Here is a 27,665-nt window from a genome sequence, read left to right as displayed (position 1 = left end):
AGGATGTCATTCCCTGTGGATGTGTTGAACAGCTACAGTCATGAGGACTTGGAGCACTCAGCGGTGGAGTACTTGTCTGACCTTCGATGTGGGAATCCAAACCGTCCTGAATTCTTGTCTCTACCAGACCACAGCAAAGTAAGAACCAGCAAACACCTTAGTCCCAGTTTTCTGGATATACTTGTAGATTTAAAAGATTTAAAAAATCCAGTCCCAGCTATTTAATTACATAATTATTTTAGCAAAGCTTTTGTATTTTCCAAATTCTTGTTTGCCTGTTAACCTCTACTTTTTTGAGTTCTGTAGTTTGGTTTAAATCTGGGCATCAGTGACTAATTGCTGCTTTTAGGCAATGGATCTCTATGCGTTAAACAATTTTTTAAAAAAAGCTTGAAATTGCAACTGATAAGTAAAACTCTTTCATAAAAAGCACCAACTCACACAATCACAAAAAGCTGTCATAGTAACTAAGGCATTAGTGATTTACTGAAGCTAACTGGCTCTTTTTGTATCTCAGTCCTTCAGTGTTCTTCCTGGTTGGATTCAGTTCTTGATCAGAAAGTTTCATTAATTTCAGAATGTGATTCTGTTTTTATTTAAATATTCTGTGCTGTTGTTCGGAGTTCTGTAGTACAGGCTGGCTGTGGCACTTTGTTTTACAAACACTTAGGCCTTGCATGATAAGTTGCTCAATGTTGGTTCTGCTAGGTGAACGTTTCTGTTGGAACTAGTATCAGTAAAAGCAACGGTGTATAGCTTTAATGAAAAGTAAGTGAGCAGAGAGGATTCTTCCTGCGAACAGAAGTTCAGTGCTGCAGAATCCTTAGCAGAACAGAGCCTTGAGTACTTTCCTTTATTTCTGTGGGTGCTGTGTGCCTAAATATTGTTAATGTTGACATCCTCGATTGTGGCATACTGTATCATAATATTAAGAAATTGGGTAAGCGAGCCTATTTACCACAACATTAATGTTTGTCTGCTTTTTATGCATTAATTAAATATTGGCAACATGTGAGCTAAAATAGCAAAATAATTTCCACAAAGATACTCCTGAAAGATGGATTTATTTGACCCTTATGTTGTTCCTGAGAGGGAATCAAGCAGACAACTTCAGAATTTGAAATGCATGCTGTATAGGGGAAGAAAACCATTTTCAATGCAGCTTTTCGACCTTAGGGCTCCACTTTGTTTCTGTGCTTGACTGCTTGCCTAGTTCTACTGGCTTTGACAGCTTGCTTACCTGGGAGAGTTGAAGTGAACATACTGCTGGCTCTTTGCACAATTTGCTACAGTTGTGCATGTAAATGCAAGCTGCTGAGAACTGAGCTGAGACAGTTTAAGTTACTGTAGCTAAATCTGCCAAAGCCTGAGATTCCAAGCACTTTCTATTGTAGGAAGAAATGCCTAAACTAAGGGCTGGAGTCTGATGCTAGTCCTTTATGGTTAGCTGTAAAGAGTTGAATTTTAAACATCTGTCTTGCTTAGTCTGCTAAACATTCTCTGTATATTTTACTAATGTTGTTTTAGCAAGAGTATGTTGAGGTATTGTATGCTCTTATTTCAGATCCCTATTAGCCTGGCAACTGTGGGCTTCGTTCCTCTTTACGGAGAAGACCAGACATACAAAGTTCTCGCTTTATTTGCACCAAGGGACTCACTCACAGGTTTCTTTTTAAGATTCTAATTACTGTGTTGCTGTTTCTTTTTCTGTGACAAACATGTCATCAGGCCCTTGCTCAGGCCCTTGCTAGTGTAGCTCATAACTTTGCCGCTTTTGAATTTGCTCTTCACTGTGTTCTTGGTTCTGTGCTGTTATTTTTGTTGTGAATTCATATACACAAATTATAGAACTTTCTACACTAGTCAGGGTAGAACAGGATCTGTTGAACTCAGAAGGTATTTAGCAGAATAGCATGGTGCTCATCTGAGTCCAAGTGCAATATGTGTCTTTTGATCTCTTCATGTATGCCTTATCTGTCCAAAAGTGATTTACTTAGCATTCATGAAACTTATTAATTTTCCCATGAATTTGAGTACTCTATCAGAGATTGGGCAGTATAAATTGTAAGTTTGTCTTTAGCTTTAGATCCTAATGGAGCATTGGTTAAGTTGATGTATCACTGGGGGTGTTTTTGGTGGTGGTGTTTTCTCCTTTTCTCTCTTCCCTTCAAGTCCTCCATGTTTCCTTCTTTTTCCATGTAATGCCATGTGTATGATTGTCAAATCTGCCACAAATGCCCATAGATTAAATTCTTACTGATTTTTAATCACATAGCCATCAGTCATCTTACATTCATCTGACTCCCTAAAACTTGCACAGTTTCAAAACCAGTATCCATTGGCAACCAAAAACTAAAATACATGGATGAATGAAACTCATTTTGGCAGGCCCAGTTTTTAGCGGAAGGAGGTGCTAGAGCACAGTGATGGAAGACAATCTGAGAAACAGTTGCTGTATTTCATGCCACACAAAATCTGTGTTTGGTTTCGTTGTTCTTGGTTTTCAAACAAGCTTTGGACTAAGGATCATTACATATGGAAGGAGTGAGTATTTTTCACCCCATTTGTTGTGCTAGTGGTAAGAGCTGCCAAAAAAAGTGTTATTCCTAATTGTTTAGTGGCTTTAATGAATGTTTCTTTTGGAATGATAAGAATCACTAATGCTTTATTTCCCCTTGTTTCTTTCAAGCTGTAGCCCTGTATCTTGCTGACCAGTGGTGGTCAATTGATGACATTGTGAGAACATCTGTTCCTGCTAGACAGGGACTTCTTCAGGTAAAGAGCTCCAATGTACACCTAGCAATTATTCTTACCTTTCAAGATAATGGTGATTTATGGCAAATAACTAGTGTGAGATGTTACATGTTTGTGTTTTATTTAGAAGTGAGTTGGGTGCCTCAAGTCAAAAGCAGGGTCAGTGGGAATATAGGAATAATAGATGCTAGGGGGAAAGGCATCTTGATTGTGAAGGCTGTCTAGAGCAAGAGTGACTATTATACAGTTACTTCATATGTAAGCTATTTAGATGTTAATGAACTTAGGATTTCTTTCTTTTCTCTTCACAATATCCTACGTCTGGTGGTATCAAAATGTCTGTAGAGTGGTTCATTGTACCGTAGCAGTACCTATTGGTGTCAGGAAAATAGAAAGCTAAAAATATTGTTAGGAAACTGTTTGGTAGAGGCAAGTTAGAGCTGGTGGCTTGCAGTGACAGTTACATGAGCTCTGGAAAGTAAATTGCCTGGTATCTGCTTTATTGCTTATCATTGACCTTTGTTACCATTACTGACACGTATGTAGCATGGAATTCTGTTTTTTCCAGAACTAGAAATCTGTTTTGTTCCAGCAGTGTAATTTGTATTTGCTCATAGAATCTCAGTACTCATCCTCATTATTGTATTTTTTTAATTTATTCTAGAGAGTTTAGCAGGTAGCCTTGTTTTCCAAGTGCTTCTTAATGATAAAACAGTGTTTAAATCAGGAAAGCTGAATCTTTTACAGGTAGGGTGACTGAGGCTCTGGACACTGGGAAGAGAGTATAGTTCCTCCATTCTTCCTTCACAGTGGGTAGAATAGTGGTGAACCTAAGTTTTGTACTTAAAAGGAACTCGGCAGGAGAGATGGAAGGATATAGAGTTCCTTGTTTCGTGCAAAACTGTTTTAACTGGTTCTTCCACTGCATTATATACTGTTGTCTGCCACTCTGTCAGCAGTGGTTGAGTGTGCCAAGTCCTGCTACACCATGAAGCATGTAATTTCTCCTTTGTAGGAATCCAGATACCTGCTAGCCTGGGAATTCTGAGTCTGGTGTACTGCTGCTGTGGTTGGTGAATGTTTCTTAAATTCAGAAATAGTTTTGAATTAAAATAAAGACATTCTGCCCACTGCCCCACTTGCAGCACTTCTTTCAACTTGTACCCTTTGGATTAGCAGTGACGTTGAAGTTGTGAAATATCCTCTTTCTATGGTATTGCTTTGTATTTCACCTACTGCTGTGGTTTCCGAGCATCTCCTTGCCCTCAAACACCAGAGCTTCATCCTGCTTTAGCACTTACGGCTTCTTGTGATGCATATTAACTGACAGCTTTGAAAAATAAGGTCCTTGATGTGTGAGTAACTGATCTGACTACTCCTAAAACTTTTTTCTGTTTCCTTAGGTGAAATCTGTAGGAGAGAGGGTTGTTCTCTATGTTCTGAATCGAATTATCTATCGGACACAAGAAATGGAAAGAAATGAGATCCCTTTTCTCTGTCATGGTAGGAATGACTATGCTAAGATCATGTGGAAAAAAGGAGAGGCCATTGGATTCTATTCTGTTAAACCTACAGGTACAACATTGGAGTACTGAGGGTTTGGGGAATGGGGGCTAAATAGTGAGCTTATTTAAAGAATATGGTATTTAGTAAACTTTACAAGCTAACTGTGTCGTGTTGATGAATGATTTTCTTTGGCCTTGTTAGAGGAAAGGGAAACTCTTTGGCATAGTTCACAGGCTCACAAAATGAAGGCCTAAAAATGGATTCAGTAGTTGATGGGCTATCTTAATGCCATTATATGGCATCACCTTTTCACCACGGAATCCCTTTGAATCCTCTAATAATGTGGATAATGTGTTGCTTATATGAGAATTCCTATGATTTTTTGTGGTTTTATTTAAAAAATTTGGATTGTTCTTTCAGTCTTTAAAAATTAGCTAAATTGTTGCCTTCACATGTGCCCTGAGGAGTGATGTAATCTGTGACACTCCCTTCTCTGGCTTTCAGCGTAATTTTTAATATAGTTTTCCTATGGAATTGTGTTGCGAGATTTAAAAGTGAGCCTTTCCTCTCTGTCTTGGTACTACAGACTTTCTAGTATATTGATCTATTGAAGTATCTTGGCATCATTATGAAGCTTGCTCCAAGAGCCAGTAAATGGCTGGTGGCAAATATTTATTTTTAGTTAATATTATAAATTATTTTATAATTTTTACTGTAACTTCTATGACTTAATTATACCAAACTATATAATTGTATAAATTATCAAAGTCTTTATTTGAATATGCTATAATCCCTGCTGCAGCATGCCAGTGGTGTATTTTTTCCCTTCCTATTATTTCAGGAAGTGTTTGTAGCTCTTACCGTGGTCAGAATTATAAGCTGCCAGTTCTGGACACAATGTTTGTAAGAAAGAAATATCGTGGGAAAGACTGTGGGCTAATCATGTTGGAGGACTTTGTGGATTCCTTTAGTGAAGGCTCTCTTGGTCTACGATACCCACTATCATTCTTCATGTACACAGGCAAGCTCTTTCATTTATTTTTCTTATCTTCTTTTTGCTTTCTTTGTGTCTGGGTGCTGTCATTCAGGCAACACATTTGTGGCTGCATCATCAGTTTCTGTATTGGATGTCCTGCTCTTCAGTGAAGGCTAAAAATCCTGATTTGTTAAAAGCGGTTCCTGATTCAAAATCTAATCCTCTGCATGAGATTAGATTATTTGATCTCCATTGGCTTTCTGCTGCTGTGAAGCTTACCACTGTGTTGTCCCCTCCAAGCCTTCAGAATGGGCTGAGGTGCTTGTGATCTTCTCTGTAGCACCTCTTTCTTCCTCACACCTAAGCCTCACAAGGTCACAGTTCATGCTTTCTCGGAACTTATGGACAAACGGACATACTAGGCTGTGTTTTAACTTGAGTATATGAAGGCACAGTTCTAATGTACAAGGAAAACACTTACGGTGCTTCTCTTAGCCACCCAAGATGGTTATGTCGTCTAGAAGATGGTGTGCGTTCTGTAAATGATGTTGCCTTGCCATGTTCCTCAAAGCTTGTCCTACTCTTAGGCCATTTGCCAGGATTCCTTCTGTAACATTTTAATCTTCACTTCTTAGCCACTGGAAATTTTCTGCTTTTCCAAGTACCACTCTTGTGGGATCTGTCTAGACCTGCTGTATTACGCTTCAACCGGCAAATTGTCTTGAGCCGAATTTAATGACTAATCCATTTCCCTGGTCAAGGCATGATATGACAGCGTTCTTGTCCACAGGGTATGTGCATCAAGTGAAAAATGGTAGTTTTTCCTGGTAGTTACTACAGGATGGTGTCAAAGCCTGCCTCTCATCATGGGTATTTAGTATGTGTATTGGGAGAAGAGAGGATGAGGTACAGCAAGGATGAAGTATCCCAGAAGTGAACAGCGAGTGGATGATAAGCCATGCAGTAGTAATGTGTTCACATTCCCAAAGAGTGCTTTTTATGAGTGCCTATAACAACATGGGAATGACAAAAATCACTTGAGTATTTCCTCTGCCTACAAGGCCTTCCGTCTTGGGTTGGGTCTTATGATTAGCAGGGACAGTGACCAATGAAGTTGAAATCTCAAGTGGACGTTAGAGGAAAAGAAAATCCTATCTATTTTGTTGCAGTTTATGGTGACAATGGAAACTCTTTAAATCTGAAGAAAGGATTTATTGCGAAGGATGAGTAGGGTAAAGCAATAGTATTTACTTCACCCTCCATTGTTTTGTTGACTAGTTCTTCTTTTTGTGGTTTGTGTATGATGGAAGTTGGCAAATTAATTTGATATCAAATGAACTTAAACTGAGGCACAGATGAGTGTATGTATGTATAATACAGTGTTCCTATTATGTTTGTTCAGCTTGTAAGCAATATCTTGAGAAGTACCCTGGGGATCATAACCTTTTGTGGGAAGTGGAGGGACCAGGATGTTGGTTCCAGAGAAAATCTGTTATGTCTAGAGTGCAAGGGGAAAAGCTCAAAATTGCAGGTATGTATGCTTTGTTTTGTTTTCTGACACTTTGTAAAAGATTAATAGAGGCTTTGCAAGCACAATGTTTACTTCTGTCAACACTGCCGGTGGAAACTAGCAGGAAGATTTTTATTTGTCCTGCGATCTGTGAGATCGTATTTGGAATGTTATTTTTTTTTATACAAAGATACCCTGTTTCCTTTTTTAAATCTCAACAGCAGAGGCCTCACAGAAAGAAAATAAGAGTTTGCAAGCAGAGGATAATTACCAACAATCTGCAGCAGTATCAGAAACAAGTGGATGGAAGACTGAGCTAGAAACACAGCTAAGTGTAGGTATACACTGCTGCCTCTTTCTTTTTGCCTGCTTTGTTACAAAACGTTAGTATTTTTGTTTCATTGTAGTTGAATTGGCTCAACTCTGCCTTACATATAAAAGTAGAACTTTTGTTACTTCTTGGGTGGATGTTATACTTCCTGCTGATGTAACACCCCTGACTAAGCTATGGCTAAAAATACCATTTTTCTGTGAAGGAGTCTGGAGGGTGTCCCCATGAATGTAGAGAGTGTGTGCCACAGCTGTCAGGGTTTATAATTTGAGCCATTTGCTAGCAAATTAGAGAGGGAAGAGTATTTGAACTGGCTCTGAGATTAAACTGTCTAGAAAGGCTGTTAACAGTAGAGTTGTTGTAAGAGTGGAAAGAATGATGAAAATTATTTCTAGAAAGTGCACATTCACATCACAGTTCAGTGGAAAGTTTGGATTTGTTGTTATATATTGTCCATATAGAATGACTGCAGCTTTCTTTTTATGTATTTGGATTATGAACCGTATTGGAGCCACATACGGATATGTGGCTCCAAATATGTATGTGTCTTTGAATATTATAAAGCTTTTCTCTATCTCATTTTTGTCCTAAGTCTGCACAGAATGTGCTTGAGAATAACTTGGAGCTCGAAATGTAGTGAGCATGTATTTGTGTGCTTCAGGACTGTTTGTAGCATTGATGTGACATAATCTCATAGAAGTCAATGCTTCAATGAAAAATAGGAAATACAGGCTCAATGATTTTTCTTGCTTTAAGAATTCAAACCCTGTCTCTTGCCTTCTTCCAGAAGATGAAATTGGCAGATAACAGAGTGCTCCAGCTTGTCATAGCTTGATAGAATTGCTGGCATTGGCACTGTTCATAAGCAGTTCTTCAATGCTTTGAAAAACTGTTGGACCACGAAACAAAGTGAAATGCCCAACCTTCCTCTAAACAAGGAAAAAAACATTCCCCAACTTTCATGTTCACCTTTCACTTAGGATTCAGTTTTGTGTTTTGATGCTAGGATAATTTGTCATTAGAATACAATTTCTCATGTATTTAAAACTCATTGAAACTACTTCAAGTAGCAGAATGTAGATAATGCCATGTTTTACTGGCCTTCTTGAGTAGTACTGGAAATGAAGCTGGAAAGGTGACAGAACATCTGGATGCCAGTTATTGCCAGTTCTAGGTTACTTCTAGCAGCAAAGAGCAGTAAGTATAACTTCATTTTAACGTGTCCAGCTTGTACCTACTTCAGAGTTTCAAGTCCTTGACCAGTGAGTCCTTGGATAACTTGCAGAAAAAAATGAAGTGTTGGGATGGTGGGGAAGAACAAGAGGCAAAAGAACTCTAGGGAGGGGGAACTCTGACATAAAAAGCGTCTTGTGTGGACTGTAACTTGCATTGGAATCACTAAGTTCTGGGGGTTTTTGTCTGATCTTTTTTTTCATATGGGCTGCTGTATTCTGTTGCATGCTATGATAAAAATAAGACTACAAAATGGAATGCATATATAAAATAGAACTTCTGTGTTAAAATTTGTCAGCTACTCTAGTGTAGCCCTACGAGTTTATACAGAAAGCAGAAACAAAAAAATTCTAGAATTTAATTATGTGGTAATCTATTAGAAAGGCAAGGAAAAAAAACTTTATAGTGTTTGTAATGGCAGGTGATGAATTAAAACCTTACCTTCTATGTTGACGCCGTAAGTAAAATACAGGAAAAAAAAAATCATCCTTGTAATAGATAATTTAAAAAAAAAAATTTGAGAAATAAGGTACCTACGTGTAAGTATATTAAAGTTTTTGTAGGGTTGTTACTATGAAAAAATGGTTTAGAAAGATGCAGTCGTAGACAGGGAGATGAAAGTATTTTGATAAGTTTAGAAGTTTTTGGAGTAACATTAGATTTGCTTTTGCTTTACAGGCTGACTCTCAAAAAGGTAAAGAATCAGATATCTGTGCAAGCACATCTAAAGGTAAAAACCTTGCTTATCAGTAATGTGATTACTGTGGATTAATAGGTTATCGGGCTCTTTCACTAGTTTCAAACTAAGTGTATTCATTTGCACAGTGTATATAAACGTGCTTTCCTCTGAGGCTCATCTTAAACCCTTTAGAGGACTTAAGATGAAATTGTAATGAGTCTTTATAAAGATATTGTGTGTATATTCAGGGAAAAAAAAAAACCCACAATGAAATGCTGTTACCTTGCTCTCAGGTTCTTTAATGAAATATTGGGGTGGGAATTATGTGTAGATCTTGGACTGCATTTATTCACTTGCATTTATCTTGTTGATTTGTTGGTGGTTTTTTTTTTTTTTTTTGTTTTTTTTTTTACCTGAAACCCTAACACAGCTCCTGTTTCCATTCGGACACGAAGCAGTCATTTAAAAAGAACCAGGATAGGAAAAAATAGCCAGGAATCTGAACCTGGAGTTTCCCAAGGAGATGAGGAAAATGCTCTTCATGTGTCAGAAAGCAGGTAGAAGAGCCTATATTTTACCAATTTCTTATTTTGTGATGCATCAGTTGTCTCACAATGTGCTAATTTGTATTTCTTCTTCTTCCTGCTTCATTTCCTTGATTTTAAAAGTTACTAAAAAAGTCTCTGATAAAGAAAATTGAGACATCACCTGAAGAGACAGCAGAATGTAGTGACTCTGAAATATCAGCATATACTGGACATAGCAGTAAGAGAGCAGTGAGGGTTGATGATGTTCTCTTGTAACTGAGTCTGCATGAAGGCAAAACCACCTGAATTCATACAGCATATTTTCTTGTAATAGTGTAACTGGACACGTATTCACAATGCTATGTGTGATCTTTGGAGAGGTGGCCCTTCCTGACCTGCTGTTATGGTGGCATATTGCAGTAAAATAAAGTCTGACTGTTTAGATTGGGAACTGGTTACTATTTAACACTTGGTAACAAGAGTTACAGAGAGCCAGCCATCTTCAAACTGAAGCCCTTTGTTAAGAGAAATTCTGGTGTTAAAACATCATATCCAAACTTAGATCCTGGGAAAAAAATTGTCTCCAATTTAAAGGATCTTTTCCTGTGTACCAGTTATCAAATGGTGATGTGAATAATTATACCACTTGTGTGCTGTAACAGTTCATACAAGACAGGGTCTGAAGTACTAATTTGCCCTGGCTTCCATCCAGAAAGCAGAACTGTGCCTCTTAAAAATAAATCAATAAATTCTTCCTTCCTCCCCCTTCCTGTGTAAGGATCTGTGCACTCATTAACACACACTGCCCTTCTGCCCATTACATATCTTTCTCTCCCTCTCTCATTGTCTTCCAGAAAAACCCACTGCAACCTCTAAAATGTCTTTTGAAGAATTGAAGATAACCTGGTTATTTTCTAGTAAATCCCTCAAACTTGTTCCATTACATTTCTTTAAACAAAATTAGTTGATGGGGTGTTTTTCTTCCACGTGAAGCTAAGGTCTTCAGTTAGGTACAGCTGTATTTTTATGTTTAATTTGCTCTGTGGAACTGCGGACACAAGGCTCTGGCATCTAGTGCTGTCAGTGTGCTGCCCTAAGCTGGTTCAGACAGGCCAGATGGCATGGTTTGACACTGCCACAGCCCTGTTGCTACTAATTGACTAGTTGATATGTGAGAGGGCTAACCTGTTATTGAATATCAGTATTTTGGGTCTTGCAAAATGAAGTCAATGAGATACCGCTGCTCCTTGGAACACAATATGTAACTTGGTGTTTGAGCAGAGCTAAGAGGAATCCTGATAGCAAAAAGGCAGGATAGCACCTTGGTTCTTTCCTTCCATGCATGTTAGCAAATGCAGGGACTTAGGTCAGGGACTGGCACCTGGGATAAAATCCGTCAGTACTGCTTTAGCGAAGCAGCCTCCTGCGGAGACTGGCACCTGGGATAAAACCCTCCAGTACTGCTGTAGCAAAGCAGCCTCCTGCAAATCTATTGCATGTACTTTTCCCTTTGCTTGTATGTAATACTTCCAGTTCATATTAAGTTTTATCATCTCAAAAATGAGAGCTGAATATTTGAGATAGTGTTACCTACCCGTCATCTATATCAGAGCTTCATCTTTAGCTAGTTGCTAACTTAACCTCTAGCTGGTTGAATCTTATTCAAACATTTGTTTATTGCCTTGAATTCTTTTCCAGTCATCGTTTTTGTAATATGGGTATATTCAATGATTGTACAAACATGCCTGCTTTTATAACTCCATAATTTTAAACTGTTTCTACAGTGGGGGTGGGAGAAACTGCTTCTTTTCTCACCCCTTTGCAGCTTTCAAATATGTAGTGGATTACTGCTTTCTACATTTAAAAAAAACAAACTTGGTTTCCGACTTCTGTCTCAATTAGATTTTATGGGAATAAGTGTCTTCATTTTATAATTTGCAAAACAATTTTTCCTAGTTAACATGCTTTTTTTCCCTAACAAGGAGATAGCCATTTTTAGACATATTTCATATTCTAGATTCTTATTTCCTATGGCAAGCACATGATACAGCACTTTATAATGAGTTGTGAAAGAATTTCCCTGGTGAGATCACCAAAACTATGTGTAAATCTAAGACATTAACAGGTGTATCTCAATACCTGCTGCAGGCTGGAACTTCCTGACCAGACAGCTGAAAGCTCTAAAGACTTAGAAGTACTGAAGGAGAATATTGTGAAGGATGAAGAAAGGATTGTTGAAAATGAGGGTCAGTCTGTATCAGAAGTAGAGCTACACGTATCTCCCCCTGAGAAACAGAATGAGAAGGAGGTGAGCTGGATGTGGTAGCCATAGCAAAGTAGTTTGGAATACAGCTACAGTTTCTGTTAAATATGGTGTTTGCTGCCTTGATCCATGTGACTATCAACTCTGATTTTTGTAGTGATGCTTTGTTGAGAAGTGTTTGAGAAGTTAAGCTTAGTATAGAATTGGTTTCAGGGAATATTCAGTTGTCCTTACTTTGAACAATAGAGTTCATAGGATCTTCAGTAAGGTGAATTTTTAGCTTGTCTACCAACCTAACTTTCTTAATTGGTTTCTTCTACTCAGATATTCCTGAGAACTGGAGTAATGTCAAAGTCTGATCCAGTATTTCTAATTTAAAAAATAAAAAAAACTTTCCAAGAAGATGCCAATAGCTGGTATGCTTTAGTGGCTGATGTTGGTTTGTTTTACTTCTGTACTTAATGCTTAACTGTTTTCATGTTTAAATCCAAATTTTATCTACAGCTTAGCAACTTGGATTTAAACCTGAGTGTCTTTTGTGCCTAGCAGTATCTCCAGGGTTTTATATTCTTACTAATTGGTGACAAAGTAGATCTTGCACTACGTTGGGTTCAAGGAGTGATTGCAGCATGTATGCATGTAAGATGCATAAACACTGTTCAGCTTGGCTCTTTGCTTGGAACTTTGTTTGGCAAAAGTATAAGCTATGATCAGAAACTTAGTGCTACTCTGCACTAAACTTTGCTGCCTCAGAACACATTTCTAAGTACCCAAGCTGTTTTCTTCTCACATTAAGCTAAAAATTTATATTACAGATACATCTGTTAATTTTGGAGAGCAATGGTTGGGCATAATCTTGACTTGGAAACGTGATTTTTTTAGGAAACTACAGCAGAACCTCTTAATGGTGAAGCAGCTGAAGAAACTGGTAAGACCTTACCTATGGCTGAAGAGGGAACAGCGAATGAAGTTTTAAGTGGTGAATTAAAATTGCAGTCTGCAAATCAAGGAGAAGAACCCTTAACACTCTTTGTTCCATTAATCCTTGAGCCTGCAGCAAAACCTTCAGAAGACACTGTACCAGAGAAGGTGAGAGAACTGAAACAAGAGGAAGTCATCTTTCCTTCACAGAATACACATCTTGCTGGTTTTGCTTTTGTTAACTAACAGGTAGAAAGTAGCTCCTATCTTTATATAAAATTATTGGGAGAAGCAGTTATTAGGCCAGACAATGCAAGTCTTAAGCAGAATATATTAACATTTCTGTTTTAATATGCAGAAGTGGGACATGCATGCACATGATGCCAAAAAGAAAGAAATGTTGCTCCAGTTTGCCTTGGCAGTAACTTTTTACGGAATCAAACTCTATAACCCGATTAAGGGTTATAAAGTAGGTATGTGTTTATTTGCCAGCAGATGTGAGGGGGTAATCCTCCTAACTTGCACACTGTATGGTCTAACAAGCAGATAGTTATAGTGCAAAGACACACCTATTCATAAATGCCTATTACATATTCATGACCTTTCCCCACTTCCTATTATAATTAGATTTGAGAAGCTTCTCCCATACTGGCGCAGGTGCAGCGTGTCCTGGTGGTCGTGGTCAAGGGTCTCAGAGGGTCTCAGCGTCCCTGAACTCAATCTGTGCACAGGCACAGTCTCATCCTGGTCGAGCTCCAGAACCGCAGAGCAGGATGCAGTTGGCTTTCTGCTGTTGCTCACATTCCAGGTTTCCCTTATCAGTGAATGTCTGTGAACGAGCTCCTTCCTTATCAACACCCAGGGTCTTTGAGGCCTTTACTAACAAACAGTGCAAATTCTAGTGAGCTAAGACCTTCTCTAAGTTCTTTCTAACTTCTTCCCTATATCATATGCCTGTTCATCAATTCTCCCCTGCTTTTTAAACTTAGGTATATTTGTTTGCCTCATACATGATCCATCTTTTGAAGAGGAACTGGATAGTGTTTTGGTTGAAAATTAGTTTTCAGTGCATTCTTATGGGCACTAGAGATAGAAGTCAAAATTGTTAGTCATTGTAGCATTCTCCAATTCCAAACAAACAATACAGTAGAGCAAACAAAGCTAACCAAAACTAACATCAAAAGGATAATAATGGGATGACAAGACTTATTTAGAATGCCAGTTGCAGCAGGGGACCATCCAAATAGCATGTTTCACCAATGATGGTTCACATCTTCTCTTACCCTTTTCAGGACCCTGTTTATTTCCTCTGTGTCATGGTGGGCTGTTATCAGGGTCTTTCTCCCACTTTCTTGGACCTTGTCCAAGATTTTGATCACATTCTGATGTTTCATTAATTGTTTAACCAATTTAAGATTCATTCCAATAGGTACAGGCAATAACTTGTGTAACAGTGTAATTACATTTAATCAACTGGTAGGATATGACTGGTGCTAAGTAAGGAAAGTCACACTCGACAATTTTAACAAAATTACAAATGCAAAAATTAGAATGATTCTTGCTACTTATAATTGTCTCATCTATTACTATAGAAATACAAGTAGTTCTTAAACATACAAAACCTTGGCTAATACATACCAGTATGGTCTTTTGATTAGTGTCTGGATGGATCTCAAAGTGACAGATGCTTTGTTTTGCAGGGTCAAGGCAGATGTCTTGAGCATTGATTGTGTTACTTTCACAGACAAATTCTTGTTGCTTTCATGAAATGCAAGACACTAAGTTAACAGTTTGCCTTTTCTCATTTACTCTTCATGCCCATGTTCTATGTTCGAAATGGTAGAGCACAGTTTTGTTGTGGTTTAATCCTAATGCAATAATCTTGAAGAGGCTTAGTATACATAATCCCCGGGTTGTATGTTATGTACAGGTTCATCCAAACCCATACTTTGGGTCCCACGCACATATTTCTCAGTTTTGTTGAGTTGTTTGTCTAATGCCATCATGTAGGAAGTCATGATTTTATCTCCAATTTGTAGGGACACCCCTTTCTATATTTCATAGAGTTGTCCATAAAATATTTCAAAAGGGCTCAGTCCTTCCTTGGCCCTTGCCCTAGTTTGTATACAGAGGAGAGCCAAAGGAAGAGACTGTGGTCAGGCCTAGTTAGCCTCCTGCTCTGATTTCACAATTTGTTGTTTGATCAAATGGTTCATTTTCTCTGGCCACTTGACTGAGGGCATATGGGGTATGGAGTTGCCAGTTTATTTCCAAATGGTGGCTGATTTGTTGTATTGTTTTTGAGATAAGATGTAGTCGTCTATCAGAGCATATGGTGGCTGGACCCCAAAACGGGGTATTAACTCTTATATTAACGTTCTGGTTATCTCTCAAGCTTTGGTTGTTATGGTAGGGAATGTCTCTGGCCAATCTGAAAAGGTATCTGAAATACTCACAAATATCCATACCCCCCTGTTTTTTATGGAAGTTCTGAAAAATCAATTTGCCATTGTTGTCCAGGCCTGTTACCTTTCCCAATCTGGACTATTTCCAGTGTGGGGGTATTTTTGGGATTAGTCTGGAGGCAAAGATTACACTGCTGAGTCACTTGTCGCAGAATCACTAGGTTGGAAAAGACCCACTGGATCATCAAGTCCAACCATTCCTATCAATGACTAAACCATGCCCCTCAGCACTTCATCCACCCATCTTTTAAACACCTCCGGGGAAGGTGATTCAACCAGTTCCCTGGGCAGCCTCTGCCAGTGCTCAATGACCCTTTCTGTGAAAAGTTTTTTCCTAATGTCCAGCCTAAACCTCCCCTGGCGAGCTCGAGGCCATTCCCTCTTATCCTGTCCCCTGTCACTTGGGAGAAGAGGCCAGCACCCTCCTCTCCACAACCTCCTTTCAGGTAGTTGTAGAGAGCAATGAGGTCTCCCCTTAGCCTCCTCCAGGCTAAACAACCCCAGCTCTCTAAGCCGCTCCTCATAAGACTTGTTCTCCAGCTTTGTTGCTCTTCTCTGGACTCACTCCAGGGCCTCAACATCCTTCTTGTGGTGAGGGGCCCAGAACTGAACACAGTATTTGAGGAGCGGTCTCACCAGTGCCGAGTACAGAGGGAGAATAACCTCCCTGGACCTGCTGGCCACACTGTTTCTGATACAAGCCAAGATTCCATTGGCCTTCTTGGCCACCTGGGCACACTGCTGGCTCATATTCAGTCACTGTCAACCAACACCGCCAGGTCCCTCTCCTCCAAGCAGCTTTCTAGTCAGACTTGTAGTCTGTAGCACTGCATAGGGTTGTTGTGCCCCAAGTGCAGGACCTGGCACTTGTTCTTGTTAAACCTCATGCCATTGGTCTCAGCCCAGTGGTCCAGCCTGTTCAGATCCCTTTGGAGCCTCCCTGCCCTCCAGCAGATCGACACTTCCACCCACCTTAGTGTCATCCGCAAACGTGCTAAGGATGCACTCAATGCCTTCATCCAGGTCATTGATAAAGACATTGAACAGGGCTGGACCCAGTGCTGAGCCCTGGGTAACCCCACTTGTACCTGGCCTGCAGCTGGAGTTAACTCTATTTACCACCACGCTCTGGGCCCAGCTATCCAACCAGTTTTCCACCCAGGAGAGCGTTTGCCTGTCCAGGCCAGAGGCTGACAGTTTCCTAAGCAGAATGCTACAAGAAAATGTGTGAAAGGCTTTGCTGAAGTCCAGGAAGATACATCCACAGCCTTTCTCTTGTACAGGCTGTCTCAAAGTAATGTATAAATACATTTCTAGCTATAATTCCTCTAATTAGGTATTTCTATAGGCCCTCTGCTCTCCAGTGCCTTTTTCTATGCTCTTTTAGTAAAAACCATATGATTAATTTCCCTTGTGGGGTGTGAACCCATCCCTCGTCATTATATAACTCTTCCAAATCTTTAGTGAGGTTTTGATATTCTTTGATATATTGGGGTTCTCCTTCCAGGGAGATTCACCCATCGAGGATCAAAGCCCCTTTTGTTTTTACCTCTCCTTTGGCTGCCTGTTTTGCCTCTTTTGTCTGCCAGCTCATTTCCTCTTTCCAGCTCCAAATCACTTTTTGGTGTGCTTTGATATGCATGGTTGTTATCTTCTCAGGGAGTTGGACTGTTTCCAGTAGTTTCAGGATTTCTGTCTGATGCGTTTACCCTGTGAGTTCAATAACTTTTTCCTTCCAGATTGCTCCATGTGCATGTACAACTCTGAATGCATACCTCGAATCTGTATAGATATTTACAGCTTTGCCTTTGGCCAATTCCAAGGTACGGGTCAGAGCAGTTATTTCTGCCTTTTGTGCAAAGGTATTCATGGGTAAAGGTCCTAACTGTATTATGTCTTGACTAGTCATAATGGCATATTTGGTATGTCTTTTACTGCTTAAGACATAACTACTTCCATCCATGAACCAATCTTCAGCACTTCCCATAGGACTATCCTTCAAGTCCGGATGGCTCGAGTATGTCACCTCAGTAGTTTCCAGTCAGTCATGATGTACTGGTTCTCCTGTTTTTCTGCTAAGAAAAGAGGCTGGATTGACAATGTTAGTGACTACAGTTTTCTACCATTGCAGTCTGATATTTCAAGAACCTTTGTAGGGAGAGACAGTTCTAATATAGCAGATGTTATATGGGACACAAACAATCATTCTCTGGCCCAAGGTGAATTTTCAGGCTTCCTGGATATCTAGTATTACAGCTGTGACCACTTGCAGGCATCCAGGCCGCCCTTTTGCAGTTGCGTCCAATTGCTTGGAAAAGTATACAAGTGCTCGGCGATACAGGCCCAGATCCTGTGCTAATATTAAAGGAGATGCTTACTCACATCTGGGAGTCCCAAGGGTGGAGCTGACATCAAGGCCTTTTTCAGTAGCCCAGAGGCCTGTATAGCTTCTTTATTCCATTGAAGGTGTTTCTGTTCAGTGGTTGTTAGTGCGTACAGGAGTTTAACAAGTAGTCCATCCACAGTCAGCACCACCCAGTCATTCCCAGGAAAACTCATAACTCTTTCACTGATAGTGGCCTTTTCGGGCTTCTTCCAAAGTCCTCTGCCCAGGTAAATCATCTCACGCTGCATTATCTGGGCCTTCTTTTTGGATACCCCATATCCCTGGAGTCCTAGAAAATTGAATAGACTCACCGTTCAGGTCATGCAAGCGTCCTTTGTCCTGGTGGCAATCAGGATATTGTCTGTGTACTGTAACAGTTTTTCTTCCTCAGACGGGGCTTCTCAGGACTCAAGATCTTTTTGCAAGTTGATTGCCAGATATAGTAGGGCTGTTTTGAACTCTGCGGTAATACTGTCCAAGTAAGCTGATTTCTGCATCTGCTTTTGGGATTCTCCCCTTCAAATGCAAATATTTTCTGGCTGGCGTCATAGAGAGGGAGGCAAAAGAAGGCATCCTTCAGGTCTAAAATGGTAAACTAGGTTAGTTCAAGTGTTACTACAGGTAATAGAGTATATGAATTTGCCACCACTGAATAGAGGTCTTTATTTTATTTACAGCTCTTAAGTCATGGACCGCTTGGTACGATCCATTAGGTTTACAGATAGCTGTTGGCCTAATTTCTTCTCTGTTTTCCATCTTTACGGGATATTTATTTAATTCTTATTGGCTGCTGCCGATTTGACCTCAGCAGGTGGAGCATTCTTTTCTTTCCTGGGCACATCAGTGGCCTATACCCCAAGGTATACCTGGTTCGTAATTTCCTTGTCGACTGTTCCTCCTGTGGGAACACTAGCTAGAGATAAGCTTATTATTTGTATGTATTGTTGATCATTTGCTTCTAGATTAATTTCTCCTTTTTCAAATTTAATTACGGCCCCTAATTGTTCTAATAAATCTCTCCCCAAGAGTGCCTTCTGGCAATTGGGCATGTACAGGAATTGGTGTATACCCCGTTGTTTCCCCAATTTGTATTTCAGAAGTTTGCAAAAATATGCCTTTTCACTTTGGCCAGTTGCTTCTTTTACCATGTTGTAGTCATTTCCCAGGGGTATCAAAGCTTGGTTTAAAACTGAATATGTTGCCACGGTATCAATTAAAAATTCTATCTTCTTTTACTCTTTCCCTAGCTTCATTATAACCAGAGGATCTGCTAGGGTGGATTCCCCAGATCTCTGTCAGTCTTCCTTCACATGGGCCACTGTCTGTCCTTTCTGATTACCTTGCTCTCTTTCATTTCTTTTTCGCCTTATCCAACAATACTTCCAGGTTCCTATCTTCTGTGGAATGCAGCTTCTGATATTTACACCTGATATCCCCTGCTGAGTGACCCAAGAGCGAAGAGTGTATTACTCCCTCTGACCCAGGACTCAGTGGTGTGCTGTGAGACATTGCGTCCCTTAATCAATCCAGGAATTCAGATGGTGACTTGGAAGGACCTTGCTTAGCTGCATATAATACTGACCAATTTATTGTTTTGGGAATGGCTCTCTCCATCCCCTCCAGAATCCACCCCTGATATGCTTGCAGCCTTTTTTTATGTGCATTCCTGTTTGCATCCCACTTTGGGTCTTGAAGAGGGAAGTAATCTTTAACATCCACCCCTTCTCATGTATAATAATTTTTGTCCAAATCCCCCTCAGTCTTTGAGACTGTTTAATTGGTTCTCTGTCAAACACTCCAGTAATAATTGTAGATCATCCCCATTGGGGTTGTGCTGTCTTATAATAAATTAAAAATGTTTTGGCTACACTTACCGGATCATTCCAGTAGTTTCAGTTAACCTTTTCCACGCTTCTAAATCGGTCGTGGAAAAGGTACCTTGATTAGCATTGGCCCTCCATCAGGTCCTACTGCCTCATGGAGAGGTGCCTGCAGGACCATGTGTCCGGAGGAGTGGGGTTCCTTTCTGACTCGGCATCTTGTTCCCGTGATTGAGGGGGAGACTTAAACAGATCACTTAGATCCTGCACTGGTGCCTGGTGAGTTTTGTTTAGCTTTGTGCACTTTTGTCCGATGCTTCATGCTGAACGACACTGCCTCAGTTTACCTCCAGATTCCTTGTTATTTTCTTGCTCAAGGGTGAGTACCAGAGGGTCCTGTGGGGACACGATTCCACAGTCCCTTTGTCCCTCCAGGTGGTTATGGAGAGTTAAAAACATATCCTTGTAAGACACTTCCTCTGACTTTCATTCTCTCCTCAAAAACAATATGAGTTGTAAGAGGGTGTTATAATCTGTTGTCTCATTGTGGTCACTTTGCCCCATTTGTAAAGCGGAAACCATAGATTACAATATTCAATAAGGGTTGTCTTGTTCTCAGTGCTCCCAGTTCTGAACAATATCCTTCCAATGTGTTAATACACACCTCAGAGGGCTCGTTTTGTTTTCCATTTTGAGTTTCTTTGGTTTGCCTTTTCCTTAGTTTCACCTCTTTCTTTCTCAGTTTTCATTAAAACCTTTCTTTACACTGTTCTTTAACCCTTTCCTGGTCTTTCCCCCTCATGGTCCCAGATTTCTGGGACCAAACTTTCTTTTCCACTACTGATGATACTTTCTGTTAAATTACATAAAGTTTTGTCCTTGCCAATTAGCCAGTAGTTCAACCTTTCTTAAATTACTGATAAACATAATGTATGCACAACATACTAAACCTGAACGTATTGTTCCCCAATTATACACAATAAAACTGTCTGCAGAAATAATCACACAACAAATTTTGGATAAATCGATAGTTGACACTCTTAAAATTTTAGGGATCATATCTCCTATCTTTTAATAAAGCCTGTTTAGGAATCACTATAATAGCTGAGTTGCTTATTACTCTTATTCAAATAGAATTGCTCATAATCCAGTATTTCCCTACAGAGATAACATGTATAACTCCTGTGGACTAAGCAAAGAATCTGAAGAAAAAAACCTTCACATTAAGGAAGGAAAGGAAGAGAAGGGGGGACACTCATACACACATACAGCCCCAAGGCTGGGGTTTTCCATTTTTTCTCTTTTCCTTTTTCCCGGATAAACGTTTGAAGCTTCAAGAGCCTTATCTCTGGCAGTGCCCCTCACTTTTCAGAGTGAGCAAGCTGTCTTGCCTAGTTTTACCTGCATAGTACTTGGAACTCCTTGGTGCCACAGGTTGGAGGCTCGAGCCCACCCCAGTGTGCCTGCCCTTCACCTTACTACTATCTTAAGTTTTAAATGCCTGCCAAACTCCAGCACTGTATCATATATTAAACAATTCATGGAGCATAGAACAAATTAACCATACACAACAATAAGAACTCCTCATTTGCTTTGCAGCAATGCAGCATCTCAAACACACAGCTTTTCGTTTTGGAGCCAGTCCAACTCCCACAGTGTTAGTCATGACTAGTTGAATTGGATCCACAATTTCTGATGTCATCGATATTCAAATCACACACAGTACGGGGCACATACAACACTTGAAATACGCACATGCAACAGTTATTACTCCAATCCGGTTTATCGTCCCCTTAAAGTCCCATGGGTTGAACTTAAAATGAGCTCTTAGCAATGTTAAAATATACACAGTACTGGGATGAAATACTTCCGACAAATGTATACAATGATCACTATCCTCAAGAAGTTCTCCAGCTATCCCAGCAGGAAGAACTTCCCCAGCTTCTGACGCCTTACAAGGTCTTGGCAAGCTCTAGGAATCCCTTCCAGCTCACCTCACTATGTGTCGTTGGCAAGCTATACTATTTCCCTTTGGGCCTAACAATTCCCGTTCCCAAGGGTCAGCAATCTAGCCCCTCATCTTTGCAGGTGGTGTCCCATACATGGCTTACAGACTTATCCCCTGCCTCCCTCCTGCAGGTATCTGTATCCCCAAGTCACATACCTTGTCTGCCCACTGATGAGCCATCTCTTTCCCTGCAGTGATCGGATGGGGAGGGGAGGTTCTCTAGAGAAATAGCCTGGTGGCACCTACAACATCCCACTTCCCAGCGGTCCTGCAGCCAGATAGAGAGGGGTGTCCCATCTGGGTCACCAAATTGTTTTGTGCAATCAAATTCTATAACCCGATTAAGGGTTATAAAGTAGGTATGTGTCTATTTGCTGGCGGGTGCGAGGGTGTAATCCTCGTAACTCGCACACTGTATGGTCTAACAAGCAGATAGTTATAGTGCAAAGACATGCCTATTCATAAATGCCTATTACATATTCATGACCTTTCCCCACTTCCTATTATAATTAGATTTGAGAAGCTTCTCCCATACTGGCGCAGGTGCAGCGTGTCCTGGTGGTCGTGGTCAAGGGTCTCAGAGGGTCTCAGCGTCCCTGAACTCAATCTGTGCACAGGCACAGTCTCACCCTGGTCGAGCTCCAGAACCGCAGAGCAGGATGCAGTTGGCTTTCTGCTGTTGCTCACATTCCAGGTTTCCCTTATCAGTGAATGTCTGTGAACGAGCTCCTTCCTTATCAACACCCAGGGTCTTTGAGGCCTTTACTAACAAACAATGCAAATTCTAGTGAGCTAAGACCTTCTCTAAGTTCTTTCTAACTTCTCCCCTATATCATATGCCTGTTTATCAGTAATGAAAAGGCTTTTCCTCACTAAAGTATTAGTTGAAAGTGAGTGAAAAGCCACGTCCTTTTTTTGTTTGGTAATTCTGGCCTGGTGAAGTCTACAAGCAGTTAATTACCAAAAATGCCCTTGTAGAATACGGACTTTACTGTGTTCTGTTTATAGTGCAAAAGTAGGTTGTTATATGCTAGCAAAATTATAATTGCATATGTCTAAAATAAAAAATCTTTTTTTTTCTTTTTTCTGAGATTTATTTCAGAATGTTTTTGCTGTACCCAAATAATCCTTTGGATAATTTGAATTAGAAAATAGGAGAGTGACTCTGGATATCAGAACTAGTTCATGAAAAACTCTCATACAAAAAGGAGGAAAGGACTAGATTGTTTGGCTGTATATATAGTATTAAAAACTGCTGAATGCCAAAATATCCTCAAAGATTGCTAGCTAGAGGCAGTAGTTGTTCTGCCCTTTGTGTCTTCAATTAATTGTCCCTTTGGTTGTTTTGGCACTCTTTCTCATCCCCTGCAGGTTTTAAGTGCAAATGATTCAGAGTTGCTGGCTGAAGAAGGTACATCAGTAGAGGAGGAGGCCACTGAAGAACAGGAAGAATCTGAAAAGACCAGCATGGAAAATGCAGCTCCTTTGCCATCAAAGGAAGAGCCCTCTGACAATGGCCTTCCCCACTCTATGGTAAATGAAGCAGCAGAAGAATCTGTTCCTGAAAATGTGTCCCCCAAAACAGCATCCTCATTGGAAGATCAAAATGAGGAAGTGGGGCACAACTCACAGGAGGCCTCTGTTACCTTGAGTCAGAGCTCTGCCATAGAAGTCGATCTCGAGGGTGTTTCTTTTCAGCAGCCTTCTGGACAGGAAGGACAGAAGAACCAGTTGGAAGAGCACTTGGAAGAGTCTGCTGACATGATGGATCAGTACACTCAGACAGCAGCGGAGCGGGCTGCTGACAGCAGCTCTGAGGAAGCAGAAATTGAGGTACCTGTTGTAGATCGGAGAAACTTGCGAAGAAAGGCCAAAGGCTACAAAGGTCCACCGAAGAAAAAAGGAAAGCCAGCTTAAAAATGAAATACAGATTGTTAACTCATAATTTAAAATAAAGTTATTTTATGTAAAAAACGCTAGAGTGTAACTTAAACCATATGGGACATGGGACACATGTTTAAATTCTGGGTAGGACTTCGTTTTGGAATTGATCACCTTTCCTCAAGTTTTCTTGAATTTTTAACCACTAGACATCGAGCTTCATCAGACTGTGAAGGTAAACAGCCAGTCTCCTCCTTTTATGAAGGATACAGGCTGAGTAAATACAGTTGTGTTAGCAAAGGGAACAGTTTTCATGTTTGAGATGGCAGTCATGGATGAAATATGCAGTGTAAAATCCTGGCCCTGTGAAGGTCCCTTAAATTCCTACAGACATCCATGAGGCCAGATGACACTCTAGCATTTTTTTTTAATAACTTTGTGTTCTGTACTGTGGAAGTAGAACAAGAAAAATCCTTCCTCCCTTACTGTTCCCTTCCCATTGATTTTCAGAGATGACATTAAAAGAAAAGATTCTGTAATCCTAAGTCTCAAAACACTCAAGAAAGTATATATCAGTATATCAAAACAGCATAAGCAGCATCTGTTTGTCATGAGAACCACTTGAAACAGCTGAGTCAGTGGAAATAGGGTCAGCACAGTATCTGCAGTCATGCATTTTGTTAATGAAGTTCTTTATGTGGAGATCAAGACATGTCTACACAGTATTTGTAGCTTCCAGAGTGAGCATCTTGGTAAGCCCGAGATTTTTTCCAGAGTGTGTGGAGCACAGGCTCCAGTACATGCACAGAATCGCTTGAACTACCTTCCTAACTACTTGCATGTGTTGAGTGGATACTTGATTACTTGTTAATATTGCAGGACTAGAGTATGACAACTTTTGATCTTCTTTTGGTCTGAATGGACATGGTGCTTTTTGTTTTCCAAGTACTCGGCTGGTGCTGTGGGGTAACTATTAAAATGTGTTTGCCAGGTGTGTCTCTTGTGAGTGCTGGCATTTCAGGAGGTTGTGACATACATTAGTATAAATATTAGTAGATATTTCAGCAAATGCTTGTTTGCTGAACTCCTACATCTTAAGAAGTTTGCAGGTGATTGCTTGCAGATATTTCAGATTCCCGCTTTCTTTTTCTAACTTGGGTGTAATCCCTGGAAGGATAGCTCCCTAGTTCACTGTGTTTTCTTAAAAGCAGCGAGTGAACTTTGCTGTATGCAAAGAGAAATAAAACCAGGCTTTTCATGCATGCTTCCCTTCAGAGATTCTCATGGCCACCCATGTATTTAACGTCATTTGTGACACAAACAAAAATTCCTCCTTAGTTTGCTATGTGTTTCTTTCAGTCAACGAAGCTCATCTCATGAGAGGTTAAAAACTCAGGAATAAGAAATAAAAATGGGTTCCAAGAACAGGAAATCACCCTACTATTTTTCCTGTTTTATGCCTATTCTAAGAGGAGTGAACTAGTCTCCCACAGTGTCTCAAAAATAGGGGTGTCTGTAAATTGCTGTTCAGGGCTTCTGAGTACAAGGTTCACTTGAATAGTTGCAGTGCTGTCTTTTATGCCTCTATAAAGCTAGTGTAAGAATTGGGGATTTTATGCTTATACAGTTTAACTGTATTTATAAGATATTTTAACTGTGTAAGATACATTAATACTACTTCTTTCAGCTGATTAAGTACCTTGCTCCTTTTTAACCTGTTAAGAGCAGTTCATAGGGAAAAGGCAGTTTTTAAAAAAAACCACGTATCACCTAAACTTTAGATACAGGGTGCACGAGATTACTGAGTTAAATCTGGGTTTCTTGAACTATTGCACGTAAGTGTAACTCCCTGTCAATGTACATACAGACATTCCTTATGAACCCTCATGACTGATAAATATTCAGCATCTATCATGATCAACCTTAAGCATTTATAAAACTAATGAAGCTTTTTATGATAAATATTCAGCATCTATCATGATCATTTGTAGACATATTCAAGTCAACCTTAAGCATTTATAAAACTAATGAAGCTTTTTCTATAAAGCACATGAGGCAAAGCTTCTGTTATCTTCCGTATGGCTTCTCTTTTAGTGCTAAGATTTATTGTATTAAAAAAATGTGGCTAGAAAACACGTCTGTTGCGTTGCTAAGAATTTGGGATTTGTACGGGCTGTTGCCTTAAAGGGTGGTTGTATACATTATGTTGTGACTCATTTTCCATTTTAACAGCAAGCTTTAGTGAAGATTAATCTGCTGAATACTGCAGTTAATATAAACGTATCCACTTTAAAAAAAGGTAGGGATTCTTTTGCTTATGAAAAGTGAGTCCCAGTTATTTCAGCTATTATGTATGGTAATTGCTTGTATGCCCTGTGAAGTCAGAAAAGAGTGTGAGAAGGTAATGTCACTCGTCTGGCTTTTACTTTTCATGGCTAAGTTGGAACTGATTTGTATCAGTATATTTCTTTTAAGACACTTGCATATTGAATACATAATTATTACAAAAGGATTATTATATTAGGTCAATCTGAGATCAATTATACTTCTGATCTCCTTTCAGTGAGACAGTTTGATGAATATAAATTCACAACTTTAGGTATAATCTTCAGTAGATGCCTGTGTATATCTGGGGTTCCTGAGATACTAGCTGATGGCTGTTAGCATACAGAGTCTGGGCATTTGGGGTGCAGTTAGTGATCCTGATAACCAGTACAGTCTTGAAAACTGGACATGGTTCCATTAGTGATCAGAGCAGTACTTTGAACTAAAGGGCACAGTGTAACAACACTGTAAACTTCTTTTGGCATCAGTCATCTCACAGTAAATATGGCGTAGCAAAACCAAAGTACTGACTTTGCATAATAGTTTTTATTGCTGTACTAATGTGCCCACTGTAGTCTATACAACTTCTGTTACATTAATGCAGGGGAGTCAACCAACTTGACTTTGGGGAAAACCAGCAGTTTTGGGGGGTTTTTGTCTGTTAACTGCCTGTCTTACTACCATCAAACTCTTAGAGAATTTTTAAGATCTTATCGCACCAGCAACCAATGATTAAACTTTATACAAGTTTCTACCAAATGCTATTACAACATATTGGGGAGCTACATGTGTACAGTGAAAGCAAGCAGTATTATTTTTCAGCTTTATTTAGTCTAGGAATAGAGTTTAAAGAACACTAATAGTGACTTCAGCCTTGCATTTAGGTGGCAAATGTTTTTGTATTTGGATCCAGCATTTGTTCAAATGCTTGTTAATTTTGTAACAGGATTTGCATTGCTTCTCCCACATTGTCTTTTGGTCTGTTTTAATTTTATGCAGAATTTGTTTGCATTTATCGTGTTTCAGAGCCCTTTGCCTAAAAATGTATATGCATCTTATTTCAAAAGTGCTTTTACCTTATTTGAAATGACATCTGACCTCTGTTTGCTTTTTTTGTACCATTTCATTTGTAGATGTTGCTAATCCAATTGACCATTTACAGTGTCGTCAACACTACGAAGTTAAACATAGCAACAGACAGGCCTAGGTTTAGGCTTCTCTGCTTTAAGTGACTATTCTAAAATCTTATTTCCAAGGGGATACACTTCGAAATTTATTTTCACAAATGTGATGTCGATGTTTTCTAAACTAGTGATACTCTGTTTATAAATCTTACGAAAGATGTGTTGCTCTTCTAGAGTATTGTACTTCAGTCTTGTTACAGTGTTAGTTTTTCCTTTTATTAAGTACTGTCTTGGCTGCTTTTGAAATGTTTTGAAGTAGTAATTAAACTTATATTTTGTCATTTTTTTTTCCTTCGTTTTTAGTATTTGCGTCCTTTCTGCTGTACAGGAGGCATGTTTTAAAGTGGTTCAGTTCACAAGAACGAGCATCCTTTTATCTGCTACCAAGAAGCTTTAAAAGCTCAAAAATTGTGAATTGGAATTTCTTTATAGATTAAAACAATTTCCTGGTACCTAGTTAGCGTAAGCATCAGACGTCTGTTTAAAAAAAAGAAAAAGCTGTAGATTAGGCTGTTCTTAACGTTGCAGCATGCATTCTGCTGTAGTTTGCTGCACACAAGCCAACTTGAAATGCTGTAACACATTCCCTATAGTGTCTTACAATGTCTTAAGTGCAACAGTTGTGTTGTTCAGCCAACAGGTTGAATTTATAGCACATTTATACATTTATAGCACAAAATGCAGTAATGTTCTTGAGGCTGCTGCAGAAAAATTGAAGTGTTCTGTTCATGTCAATAAATAATATGCAGTAAAGGTAAAGCAACAAGAACTTAAATGGAAACTTACCTGATTCGACAAAATGCCCTCTCCAAGCAAATGACTTAACGGTTTGTGACCTTAGTTTCAATCACATGTCACTGCATAAAGAAGTACAAATTATAGCAAGTTTTGAAGTT

General features: G+C 39.5%; 1 protein-coding gene across 1 annotated transcript; it reads left to right on the top strand.

Moving 5' to 3' along the window:
* Positions 1-27,126, top strand: FAM169A (family with sequence similarity 169 member A). The gene is made up of 12 exons (XM_069881150.1): positions 1-138; positions 1,565-1,664; positions 2,690-2,775; positions 4,158-4,329; positions 5,102-5,281; positions 6,639-6,767; positions 6,971-7,080; positions 8,989-9,040; positions 9,408-9,546; positions 11,665-11,824; positions 12,662-12,868; positions 22,751-27,126. Exons 1-12 carry the CDS (start codon positions 4-6, stop codon positions 23,294-23,296), a joined length of 2,016 nt encoding a protein of 671 aa, XP_069737251.1. The 5' UTR covers positions 1-3; the 3' UTR covers positions 23,297-27,126.
* Positions 27,127-27,665: the final 539 nt, after the last annotated feature.

Source organism: Phaenicophaeus curvirostris, chromosome Z (genome assembly GCF_032191515.1).
Source record: "Phaenicophaeus curvirostris isolate KB17595 chromosome Z, BPBGC_Pcur_1.0, whole genome shotgun sequence".
NCBI lineage: Eukaryota > Metazoa > Chordata > Aves > Cuculiformes > Cuculidae > Phaenicophaeus > Phaenicophaeus curvirostris.
This window is presented reverse-complemented; position numbering and strand designations above follow the sequence as displayed.

What these genes read in the sequence shown, in the direction of transcription:
- FAM169A (XM_069881150.1), top strand. Translation starts at nt 4, where the DNA reads ATGTCATTCCCTGTGGATGTGTTGAACAGCTACAGTCATGAGGACTTG. An exon ending in CTATTCTGTTAAACCTACAG is followed by an intron (nt 4,330 to 5,101) that starts GTACAACATTGG and finishes CTATTATTTCAG; the next exon opens with GAAGTGTTTGTAGCTCTTAC. An exon ending in ATCATTCTTCATGTACACAG is followed by an intron (nt 5,282 to 6,638) that starts GCAAGCTCTTTC and finishes ATGTTTGTTCAG; the next exon opens with CTTGTAAGCAATATCTTGAG.